Genomic DNA, 12,811 nt, shown 5'->3' with positions numbered 1-12,811 from the left:
ACTGTAGCCTATTTGTTCGAGAATTGGCAGAAATGAATTTATGTTTTTACAAGGCGGTTCAGTCTTTTGGAATCAACTCTGTCCACGTGGGCCCAAGCAATGCCAGGCCAATGCTGTAACCTGGTTGTCGTCCTCAAGCAGAGTAGAAACAGTAAGTGCCTCTGTTCTGCTTTCCTGGTAGGATAGGAGTGAGATACGGGCCAACTGACAACAGCCAAAAAGACCGTGGTTGCTTTTTCTCCACAGACATAAACAATGACACTTCCAATTTCCTGTGCATGCTGTGGACCAGGAAAAGCCGTTCATAGAGAGGAAGGAAAATTGTGCTTGTGCTTTTGCGCACATGGTTGGGAAAGGCATAAGGACAGAAAGGGAGGAGGATTTGATTGTTTTGTTACATTGATCTTGGCTGTTTCTCACTTCTTTAGCCTCTGAGGTCACCACTTCAAATCCAGATGCTTTACCTGCGACTGAGTTACAGCTGTTAGCAATGTGATGGATAAAATGACCAAGATGAAGTTACCTGTGCCACCCCCACCTCGACCCCATCAGTATAATGAACTTCTTGTTTACCACATGTGTGAAATGCACCAAAGGAATGTGACTCCATATGTGTGTTAGAGCGTGTGTGTATGTGTTGAGAGAGGCCATGTGTACTTACCCTCCCCATTGTTTTTACTGCTACTGCTACCATTTGTTCTGAGGCACAGGCTGTGCTCTGTGTACTTTTGAGGGCTGTTGCAGCATTAGGGTTTCGCTGTATATCCTCCCCCTTTCTCACCCCACCTCAATCTCCTGTTTCTCTTCGGTGTCTAGTGTGCTCAGTAATTCAGGGTTTTGTTTAGTTTTTGGTCGGGCGTTAGCTGAACCTCTGCGCTATGTGAGCAGCAGCGCAGGCCTCCTAACACCATCACAGGGTGTTTCGGCCCGCTTCACTTCACCAGATCTGAGGGAGCAGACCTGAGCCAATTAAGAGCGGGGAGAACAGGCTGCTGTCCGTCTGACTGTGACCCACCCCCTTCATCGCTTTGATCTCTTGCACGCTACGCCAGAACCGAAGGCAGAACTCTTTACCCTCTCTGTGCAGGCAGTGGACGACAGTGCATGTCCAATTATTACAATCTGGTTTCAACTTTTCTGAATAATCAGACAAAAAGATGACAAATTAATTCTATCTGACTACAAATGCCCATATTTTTAGGGCTGTGTCTAGTAGCGAAACAAGACGTATTTATTTCATTGGTGGAAATAAAGTTCAGTATATTTCAGTACTGTACAGTGCAGTTGATTAAGTACACTTAACGTATAAACACATGTAGCGTGTAGGGTGGCTAAAATGTCTACTTGTAAAACGGTCTAACCTTCAGATTCGTCCAGTGGTTGTACTGGAGGTGTATTTGTTGTTAAATTTGCAGTCGGTTATATACTTATTTCCCTCTTTTTAGTTACTGGGTAAGGGTTAAATATCTAAGACATGAACACTTAGACATTGTGCTGTTGAAAAGATTGGAAACCCGTGGCCTGGATAGGTTTCTCTACTGTGGTTCTGTCTTGACAAGAATACAACCCTTGGGCAACTGCAAATGAACATACTTCTGATTTATTGGTGCAAAGATGGTTAAAGATGCGGTATACCATTTCAAAATATTGATAACATCCTGCAATCCCATTTCCAATGTTTTTGTGGGCTGTAGATATAACCACATGATTTGTTTTACTTTTGTGAAACCATATTACAGTTTTAAAGAATTTATTCATAAAAATATCTGATTTTTGTTTGCTCAGGACCTCCACGAGTGTCTGAGAAGGTTGCCCACAGACAGACAGCCCGGATTGGGACTGCCATCAAGCTGCCATGTCCAGTGGAAGGAGACCCTCCACCCCTAATTATGTGGACCAAAGATGGACGCAACATCCACAGTGGCTGGATCCGTTTCCGGATCTTACGCATGGGTCTAAAGATCAAGGAGGTGGAAGCAGATGACACAGGCACCTACATCTGCAAAGCCACCAACGGCTTCGGTAGTGTTAACATCAACTACACCCTCATTGTGATTGGTGAGTGCAGATGGAGTTCAGTTTGTATAATCAGACTTTATTTGGGTTCCTGAAATGAATTCGCTGATTGTTGTAAAATATCTCAGTCTTGTTAAAAATGTAAACTCAATTCAGCATCTTAAAAACATGAAGTCACCTGTGTGGTAACCAAAACCAGAGACCACGTCAGCCTCTAATTTGTATGGTCAAACCACATCATCCCCTGCTGTGTTTTGAAGACACATTTGTAATCTCCCTGCAGGCAAACGTCTCCCTCCAGTTCAAATGTTAAAAGACAGCATCACTCACAGAGTTTGAGGTCTAAAACAAGTGGATTTATTGAGGTTTAGAGCCTGATCCAGTCATCTATTGTATGTGTTGCAGCCCCTACTTCTCTCTGCCCAAAGTCAACAGCAGCGTGGGATATTGTTTCATACTACTTCATCCTCTGTGACTCAATTGGATCTCAAGCTCTTCCTTTTCCTTAGGCTACACTCTGTGGAGGCAGGAGGTCTGCAGCTCCACAATAAGAAACATATTCAGTGTAATAGTGCCGGTTTGTCTTCAGACTCTCACACAGCTGTTGAATGGGGCTTGGGGGATTAAGCACAGTCTGACTGAGTGTGTTACTAGTTTTGTGTGTGTGCATACAGTGCATTTCCTCTGTGTTAGTGCAGGGCATGATGAATGGGCAGAGTGGAGCGTGAAGGTTGTGTTTAGTCTAATTATTCAAAGATGCCTAATTAGGGCCAGAGTCTGCCCTGTCTCTGCAAAGAGGAGTTATGGCCTGGTCTTGTGACAGCTGTGCTTCAGAAGAGGAGCCATAATCAGGCAAATTTGGAAAACACACAGCACTTCAGAAAATGCCGCTTGTTGTAATAAAGGGTGCTCATGAGATGGGAATAGACTGGGCTGAAGTTTATTTTAGTCTCCCTCAATGTGAAGTTGTCATTGAGTTCAAAGAGAGGGTGTCTGCTGATTGTGCTAAAATGACAGGTTGGAGATGGAGGCAACGAGCCGGCCATAATGTCAAAGTTCATTGTAGAGTTCTGATATATAGTATCAAAGTCAGATGTGGCTTTGTGTATGTCTGCATTGCACTTAGAGGGAACTGATAATAGAACAAATTCAGGATCAGGCATATAATTGATATTCCCAATGCTGTCATTTTAAGTCTGCTTCATTGTCCTGATTGGATACCAGAGAATTTTTGGTTTGGTTCCTCTTTCATAAGATGGAGTGAGACATCAAAGTCTTCAAAGGTAAAGTCATGGGAGTCAAGAAATGACATAGGTCAGCACATGTTCACATCATGCCAAAAGCAGATATTTTTGGAGGGCATTTAAGGCTTAAAGAAAGTTTTTTTTGTTTTTTGTTTTTTTTCCCATACATGCCAGCAAGTGGATCTTGCCATATTTTCTGGGTCACAAAAAATAAAAAAAGCAGAATGTGCCTTATCCATTGTATGAACTGTCCATGAAGTGTCCTGTCATGAAGTGTAACCACTAAAAGCAGTTTAATTAAAAACCGTTTGGAAGATGGAGAAAGATAACTACAACAGGTGAGTGTTCATTTCTGAAGGCAAGCAGGCATAAATGTAAGTAAGACACAAAAAAGTGAGTGATTTAAAAAAAATGCAATATGAGATGAAAACATAATACATAACCCAATATATACCATACAATACAGCAACACAAATATGTGTTGTTGATGCAGCTGAAACATTAAAAACAATATGAAGATATCTTGTCCTCAGCCTAATATGCCATCCTATTCATAGTGGAGTTTACATATATATATATATTAACAGAAGTTAGTTTTATCAGGGACATTCTTAGTCTCAGTCTTTGCCAGCCGAGAAGTTATAATAGACATGATCAAACACAAATGAAAGAAAATGTACAGATTCTTATGTGCAGGAAACAGTAATATTGTACATGCACATGGTTTTCATTTTTAGTCAAATATTGATTTAGACATGGAAGACAAACTACACACACACTATTAGGCAATTAAACTTGGTAATAGATGATTTTCTCCCAGTGGTGTGTTGTGTTTATGTGATAGATAATTTGTCTGGTTTAGCTTCTGCTGTAATTGTTAGTGAGTGAGAATGAAGACTTGAAAACCGCTGGAATCCACTGTGATGAAGCTGGCAGCGGACGGCAGGAGATCAGTTCAACCTGACTGCATGCATCGGTTTCCCCTGACTCTGTGATTAGGTTAGGAAAAAAAATACTTTCAGAAGTTCAATCAGTCTTTCTTGAAAGCGCATTTCCATGAGATTTTTATCACAAATGTTTTTGCCCTTTATGGAGAAACTTTCTGGTCTGACTGCTAATCCCGATCTAGATTGTTCCATTTCTGACTTGTCTTCGAATAGGGAGTGCATGACAGACCAACTAGACACTTAACCGTCTCTACTTTCTGTTCTCTTTCATCACACTAGCAATCCATCCATCATTTTTTTTTAAATAAATAATTGTCCCAACTGTTCAGCCCAATCTTAATAAACCAAGCTGAATCCACAATGCGGATCACAAAAAAAAAAAAACTACAGGGCTGGGGAAACTTCCAGGGAGGAACACAGGTGGCTGGCAGAGCATGGCAACAAATGGACAGTGGGCAGGTCATGCTCCGTTAACAGACGAGCGGTTTCAGTGGCAGAAGGCAGTTTGTCCAGGGCAATGAAATGAGTGGCTTTGGAAAAGTGGTCTATGATGGTTAGGATTACTTCATTACCTTTAGATGGGGGTCCAGTCACAAAATCCAAGGCAATGTGGGACCAGGGACGACATGGAACTGGTAGGGAGTTGAGAAGGCCAGCAGGAGCTTGATGAGATGCTTTGTTTCAGGCGCAGGTGGTGCAGGCAGCCACAAAGTTGCGGGTATCCTGGTCATGACTGGCACACCAGAAATGTCTTTTCAGGAGGGCAACAGTTCTATTAGCCCCAGGGTAGCATGGGCCCAAAACCGGAGAGCGCGCAGAGTCTGGGATGAAAATGAGGTTAGCAGGACCGTCACCTGGATCCGGTTGGGTTTACTGTGCATCCCTCACTGCCTTCTTCTGCCTTTCTTGTTGTCCACAAAAAAAATCTACCCCTAGTGGTGGAGTGGAGGGTCATATGATGCCTGCATCAAGAGAATCCGAGATGTATCTTTCCATTGCCTCCCTCTCTGGTCGAGACAGATTGTAAAGACAACTGGAGAGGAGGGGGGCATCGGGCAACAGGTCAAAAGGGCCATCATATGGACGGTTTCAGGTCATGGTATTCTGGGGGAACGTTGGACAGGTCTGGTTCAGGTAGCTCGGGAACAGGCTGGTTGTCTCCTCTTGTAGGTGGCAAGGCAGATTTCAGGCACAGGGCATGACAGAAAGAACTCCATCCAGTAATTTTGTCTTGTGACCAGTCTGTCTGTGGGTTATGAGTTTTGAGCCAGGGGTGTCCGAGGACAAATGGGGTTTGAGGAGCTGATACAACCAGGAAGGCGAGGATTTCACGATGGTCACTAGACAGAATGAGGGTGATAGGAGAGGTTCTGTGAGGTACCTGAGCAAACTCAGTACTGTTAGAGCCAGGGCAGGAACTTGGTGGTGATACAGTTCAGGTGGTAGAGTAGGAGGAAACGAAACAGAACACACAGGAACACCATCAGGGATGCACAGCTGTTTGGGAGCTTTTGCCACAAAGATTATGGGGCCTCACCGTAAAAACCCTTACAGTATAATACAGCTTAATTGTCTGCAATTATCAAGCACGCCGTCCATTAAAAATGAATGGAGTAACTTTTAGCTATTTTAATTTAGTTGAATTCACTTCACATGCAGGAATATCAGAAAAGAAAGGTATTTGATTTAAATACTAATGGGGGTATCTCCCAGCGTAGCTCTGCATACAGTATCTGTCCTCTCAGTTTATAGCTTTTACTGGATCGCAGACAGAAAAAGTTCACGAAGCAACCGCAATTGGCCATAGTGCTGGTCAGGGGGGAAAAGGTCAACAAAATCCAGGCAGCTGTTCAGATTCAATCCTGATGTGGAAAACATATCTTCTTAAACATTGTTTAGCAATGAAACCAAGAAGAAGAAAGAGATGGAGCAAAAGAGACAGCAGAGACATGGGGCAGGATTGGAAATGAGTGAGCGAGGGGTTTTGCAGGCTGATGTAAGGAGGAGGGGTTCCTCTGCGGCTGGAGAGATATCCCTCTTCCCATCCGCCAGTGAACAGACTGTCCTCCCCAGAGCTATCTGAAGAATCTGGTCAGTCAGTGCAACATGGCGCCTCCTCAATCCCTCCAGCTGGCTGTTTGGGCCCTGTTTGGGGTGGTCTCCTGACAACTGGCCCCATCACCTCCCAGCACCCCCTCCAGGACAGACATGCATGCTGGAGCCTCTCTATTCCCAGCTGGTCAGACTGCAGCAGGTTTCATGTAAGCATTAACAGGGGATTGTCAGATTTGGATTTCAGTCTTTACGTCTGCACAGATGAAATATTACTGGGATAATGCAGGGCTGGCAGTATGCATTGTTACACGGAGATGCTGACTTTCCAGGCACATTTTTTCATTTTGATCCATTCCAGCGACAGTCAGGCCAAATGTTGTATAAATTGCCCTGTGTGTGACTGATTGCATGTGGTAGCTGTCTAGAGATTTCCAGAGAATGATGCAAGGCTACACATAACTTTTTCTGGATATAACCATGTCCCCAACGACATCTGGGGCTCATTGTGACCTCAGATCATCAGGCCTTTTCCTGTGATGCAGCTGGCACAGGAGGCCAGCAGAAAGAGTGTGTAGTGACTTGTTTCCTGTGCCTGGATTTGTGAATGAAGTAGGAGGAGATGGCGTCAGACCCTAAACACTCCTGCAAGATCATGAATGGCTTCAAGTTGTATGGAAGGAGACTGATTGAATTTTAAATAACATAACAGTTTCTCTTGGCTCCTTTACTTGACCGAGCATGCACTTGATTCATGATCCTTCTAATTTAATTGCCATTTGATTCATGAAACTTGATATCATACAGCAAATAAAGTCGTAGGATTTTTGTTTGATCACTCATTCCGTGATAAGTTAAAGTCTTCACTGAGTTTCCAGTAACTGAGAACAGGCCTCTCATACAGTTGAAGGCCTCTCAGTCCATTCATTTATTTTTTGATCTCCCAAAAATAACACTAATATTGCATTGCTATTACCTCGACTCTGTCTGCAACTTAGTCAGTCACCATTATGCCGAGACAATAGTGGCAAGAGTTAGCTTTAACAGGGCACGCATATAAAAGGTGCCATTGTTCCCTAAGATTGCCAAAAAGTAGAGAGGAAATAGATTCAGGAAAAAAAAAAGTCAAAAAGAAAACCCCGGCAGTGTGGGACCATGTTCTGTTTGGATTGGGAGGTTTAGGAACCGGGTGGAATGCGGAGAGCCCAAGTGAGCAACAGAGAAATATTTCTTCCAGTGGAGGCTGTTTTTTAAAGGAATGGGTTATTATAGTTGGCCAGTTAAAGCCCTTCAAATAGCCATGACATCATGGCTGGGCTTGGTGCTGCAGGGGACAAACAAAGGAGGGTTTGTACCCAGAGAACCCTCGAGAGCTCTGAAGGTTTTGGGGGGACTCAGGGGGAGGTAGAGCGGGAGGGTTAGAAGTCACATCTGGTCTCTTTACCTGACCCAGTCAAACCCTGAGAGGGAATCAACTGTGCCAAACTGCGTCTCGAAAAATCTGACAACAAGCTGCACTGAACCTGAAATCAAAACGAGAGGTGAAAGGTACAGAACTGGTAATTTTTCCATTTGGGCTAGCATGTCTCTGTGTTTCTGTTGACTTCTTGCAAGTTTGTTAAAGATGTGGTGGTTGGCATATCTAATGTCAACAGGCACCTCAGTGTTACTAAATTATTTACAGGAGCTGTTCTTCAATACTCATCTGGCTAATCTCTCACAGAGAGGCTGCACAGACTGGCAGAGATGTGGGAGGAACCTGATCTGCTCTGTTAATTCATGAATGCCTAACTCAAACAGTCGATGTGCATAACAAACCGTCGATTAGGTTTCACTCATTATATTTTCCTTAAGCCCCATCTTAACACCGCTGCATGATGTCATCCAATGACATAAACTCCACAGCTGTCTCAGAGAAGCCGGCTTATGAAAACTGATCATATTACTTCCAAATGCTCACAGCATTTGGAAGCATGCTCCCCACTCAGAGAAGTCTATCTATAAATGCTAAATTTACCCAGTTAAACCCAACAACACTTTGCCAGTAGTGCTTGGTGTTGGGTCACTGCCAAAAAAGCTGTGAAAGTGACACAGTAAAAAATTAAAAAAAGAGGATTGTACTGGAAAGTTACAATATCGGGTTTGTGAGTTGAAAGTCTCTGACAACAGGCGCTTTGGTGTCATCAGTTCAAAATGTGTGTTTCTTCCTTAAATTCAGCTGCACTTCTTACAATAAATAATAACTAATAATAAATAACTAATAAAATGATTCTAAATAATAACATACACTTCGCTGTTGTGTTTTGTAGTCAACTGTTGATGTCCTGCTGTGTTAACAGATGACTCGGGTTCTGATAAAACTGCACCAGGACCAGCCGATGGAGGAGAGTATGAGCTGGGCACCGATGGGCTGTCGGACAAACTTGGTAAGAGCTCCGCAGTTTTAGATTTTTTGCACTAAGACAGCAATTCATATCTCAGGGATGATATAAAATGATTAACTGCTTGACTCTGCATCAAGATTCCAGTTTTGAAAAGCGTTAATAGGGTTATGTAGGTTGTGGTAGACTTGGCACAAGTTTAAATTGACTCCCATTTCATTTTGAAGCTGGACAGGAAAAAAAGTGAGAATAACAAAGGTTTTTAGTTAAGATACTTGCAAAAAATCCTGACAAATAAATTGAATGTTTCTTCTTTTTACCTCTAAAGTGCGTCCCCGCTTCACCCAGCCAGCTAAGATGAGGAAGAGGGTGATAGCTCGTCCTGTGGGCAGCTCAGTGCGGCTGAAATGCACCGCCAGTGGAAACCCACGACCGGACATCGTGTGGCTGAAGGACGACAGGCTGCTGTCGGAGCAGGAAGTCGGCGAGGGACGACAGAAGAAGTGGACACTGAGTCTGAAGAATCTGAAGCCGGAGCATAGCGGCAGATACACCTGCAGAGTCTCCAATCGTGCTGGGGAAATCAACGCCACCTATAAAGTTGAGGTCATACGTGAGTATCACACAGAGAGGCTGAGCTGCACGCAGACAAAACCTCCTCACCTGGAAGTACTAGTGCTATTGCATTATATCAAGCATTTCAATTCAAGTGATTACTGCTGCCTGTTTGGATCTTTCTTTTTTTTTATCTTTTGTACATTGCTGTGGGAAATTAAAATCGTGTAATTACTGTAATGATTGGCCTGATTTTGACCAAAGAAGAACTGTAACCTATAAAAAAAATCCCCTCTCCCCTCTGATCTACCTACTCCTGACATCTGATTGCGAACAGCAGGTCTTATCCTTGCTGCATGATGAATGTGCTTGTGTAATCATGTATATGAGAAGCATATTGAGGAAGCAGGCTTGAGAGTGAGGGCTTGTGCCCTGGTGTTTGCACAGAGGGGGGAGCCTGTTCCACTCAGAGACCATCCACCCAATCTGGAGCCGATTAAAGCCCAGCTGTCTGCCAGACCCGCATGCCCCCCTCCCCTCCCATGAGAAATGTGTGCTGTACAACCAGGAGCAAAGAAAGAGAGGGAACTAATCACACATACTTCTTGTGTTACATGTGGTATTCCTCCCTCTCTGTCAATTAGAAGTTCTAAGCCCGGGGCGAGTAATAGCATGGCCAGCCAAGACCTCTTCTATCCGCAGGAGGACTGTCATGCCAACAGGAGTCTGCGTGTGTGTCCTGACAGTTTTTCTTTGTGTGTCTTTATAGAAAGGACAAACTCCAAACCTATTTTGACAGGCACTCACCCAGTCAACACCACAGTGGACTATGGAGGTACCACGTCATTCCAGTGCAAAGTGAGGAGTGATGTTAAGCCGGTCATTCAGTGGCTGAAACGCGTGGAGTCTAATGAGGAAAGCCGCTACAACTCCACCATCGAAGTGGGTGACCACCAATTTGTGGTGCTGCCCACGGCAGAGGTATGGTCGAGGCCCGATGGCTCCTACCTCAACAAGCTGCTCATTACCCGCGCCAAGGAAGAGGATGCTGGCATGTACATCTGCTTAGGTGCCAACACCATGGGCTACAGCTTCCGCAGCGCCTTCCTCACCGTGCTCCCAGGTGAGGCTGAGGATCGTCCGTTTACGGATCCAGAGCAACAAATCGGCAGCCTGGATCTGTCCTTTAAGTTTGTATAGTTTATGTGGCTGTCTGTTTCAGATCAACATTAGTGTGCATTACACAAAGACATCAGGGGAATGTCAACCTGTCAATAATGGAGAGTACAAATGAGGATGCGTGACAGCAAAGCAGCATTAACCAGCAGAAACTTCAGTTTTAGAAATTGTTCAACTTGTTTTATTCTCCAGCAAATACAGCCAAGTCAATTTTCCAGGCCTTTTAGCTCTTTTCCATCAAGCATTGCTTTATTAAGTGCTTTGTTTTAATGCCTAAGTAAATTAATTTAGAAAGTTTAGCGAAAATTCCAACTTCTGCTGGTTTCAGTTTGGTTTTTTTTATGTTTTCTTCTGCAACATTTAATATCTATATCAAATGTAGTCTGAAAAGTGAACATTTTAGTTTTTTTCAGTCTTTCTTTCTCAGGCACAACTTCAGTATGATTACAGGTGGTTGAATATAGCTGGTTTAAGCATTCAGGTTTTTGCTTTTGTACTATTTTATGGTCTTCATAATGAATCTAAAAATAAGCTTGTTGTTTTCATCTTAAATCTTACATTTGGAGGAAACTGCCTTTTGGACACGAAACCTGCCAGCTTGCTTTGATCCCTCTCTGTTTTTTGCGCTCTTCTCCTGCAGACACAAAGCCTCCCATCACAGCCATGTTCTCACCAGCCTCCAGCTCCCTGCCCTGGCCTGTCATCATCGGCATACCTGCTGGAATAGTCTTCATCTTTGGCACAGTGCTGCTGTGGTTCTGTCAGAGCAGAAAACACTGTCCTCCTCCCAGCGCTCCAGCTGCGACTGCGCAGGTCCTGCAGAGCTCCCACCGGCTGCCATATCGGGAGCGGGACAGGGGCTGCGCGCCTCCGTCCTCGAGCACTGAGAAAGACTGCATGAGCTCCATGAACTATGAGGAGTACCTAGCACAGCAGCAGCTCCTCCTCAGCCAAGGGGGACCAACACTCCCCCCTAAAATCTACCCCAAAATCTACACAGACATTCACACACACACTCACTCTCATGTGGACGGGAAAGTACACCAGCATCAACACATTCATTTTCAGTGTTAGCCCGAGTGCTATACACACTGACTGCTGCAGTATCTCAATGGGAGAATGAGCTGTGGACTGAACAGTGTCATTCACCAGGAATCAGTCAGATCTAACTCAAACATGGACGCTTGTCACAGCTGGACATTATTGGGCGAGTGTACATGTGAAAAACAGTGGCCAGTGACACACAGCTAGTGTTTTGTTTTGGTTTGGTTTTTTTACATCCAAACTTCCATATTTGGTGCTTTTTTTTTACCTTCAGATTCTCACACCACTAAACTCTATTAATCCTTGTTGTGCACTTAATTCAGAAAGGACAAGGAAATGTGCAGCGTGTGAGTTGAATTGCAGCTATTGAGGCCAGCTCCAAGGTCTCCTTCAGCAGCTGAATTTAGCATTTTCCTACTTGAGGTGTGGCTAAAAATGGAGTGTAGGTTTTACCTACTGTATCACATGATCAGCTCCATTATGTCCCACCTAGTAATGAAGATGAAAATGGTACTCGAGACCTACAAAAGGGCTGGTTTAATGCCCCTACTCAGGTAGTCCTTTTGTTTTGTTAAAGATGCATAATGTTTGAAATGCTGACCACTATCCTTTATACTCCCCTCTCCAGTTCCGTGTCAGAGTCGTAAAGAGTAGGCATAGCCAGCTCGAGGCATGCAAACCTTGCCAAGGACTGCAAGGGATGGAAGAATTGTGTTTCCATGTTAACTGAACTGGTCACCCTTGCCATTCTACGTTTTTTAGGTAGGTTCCCATCACTAGTCAGTTGCATTTTGAGATAAACCAGCAGAGGATAAGTCTATTTTGACTACCACCACATCCACACACAGTACATGAAGGGGTAGTCATTTATAATCAAATTGAGTCATGAATATTTAATTTATTTTGCTAAGAATTGTATCAAAAGTTTATTTTTCAGATTATGGTGTTTTACATATCTATGTAATGTTATTAAAGTATACTGTTGTCTATAGTACATTTTGAGTACTTTGCCACCCAGGTTAATCACATTTAGTTCATGCCAGTATCTAAGTATTTCTGTATGTAATTGGTTATATCTGACAATCTTGTATGATGTACTCTGTTCACAGCATAAAAACTAAATCATCTTAAGGTTTGATGATTTAGCAGTTTGATTAAATGACCTGAAACAAAATAGTCATATGCTTCATAAGAATTTATGTTTCTGGTGCAACTGAACTGGCCAAGTTTATCTGGAGCACATTGTGGATGTCCTTTGAAGTCTGTTATTGCCAGTTAAAGCAGAAAAGTCTTTGTGAACGATGTCAGTGGCAGTTAACTGTCCTAAAAAGTGCGTGATGCGGTTCTGGGCCCAGACAAGTCACCTTTCTTCCTTTGAGCCAGTGTAGGTGTC

The 12,811-nt window shown here is 43.5% G+C and overlaps 1 protein-coding gene across 1 annotated transcript in view; it reads left to right on the top strand.

The window, feature by feature from the left end:
* Positions 1–12,606, top strand: part of LOC115036276 (fibroblast growth factor receptor-like 1) — a 28,940-nt gene extending 16,334 nt beyond the window's left edge. The window contains exons 3-7 of the mRNA XM_029494403.1: positions 1,786–2,058; positions 8,599–8,685; positions 8,969–9,253; positions 9,965–10,318; positions 11,015–12,606. Coding sequence (XP_029350263.1) covers positions 1,786–2,058; positions 8,599–8,685; positions 8,969–9,253; positions 9,965–10,318; positions 11,015–11,448 — 1,433 coding nt within the window. The 3' untranslated portion in view covers positions 11,449–12,606. The remainder of the gene's footprint in view (positions 1–1,785; positions 2,059–8,598; positions 8,686–8,968; positions 9,254–9,964; positions 10,319–11,014) is intronic.
* Positions 12,607–12,811: the final 205 nt, after the last annotated feature.

The sequence above is a fragment of the Echeneis naucrates genome, chromosome 22 (assembly GCF_900963305.1).
Source record: "Echeneis naucrates chromosome 22, fEcheNa1.1, whole genome shotgun sequence".
Taxonomy (NCBI): domain Eukaryota; kingdom Metazoa; phylum Chordata; class Actinopteri; order Carangiformes; family Echeneidae; genus Echeneis; species Echeneis naucrates.
This window is presented reverse-complemented; position numbering and strand designations above follow the sequence as displayed.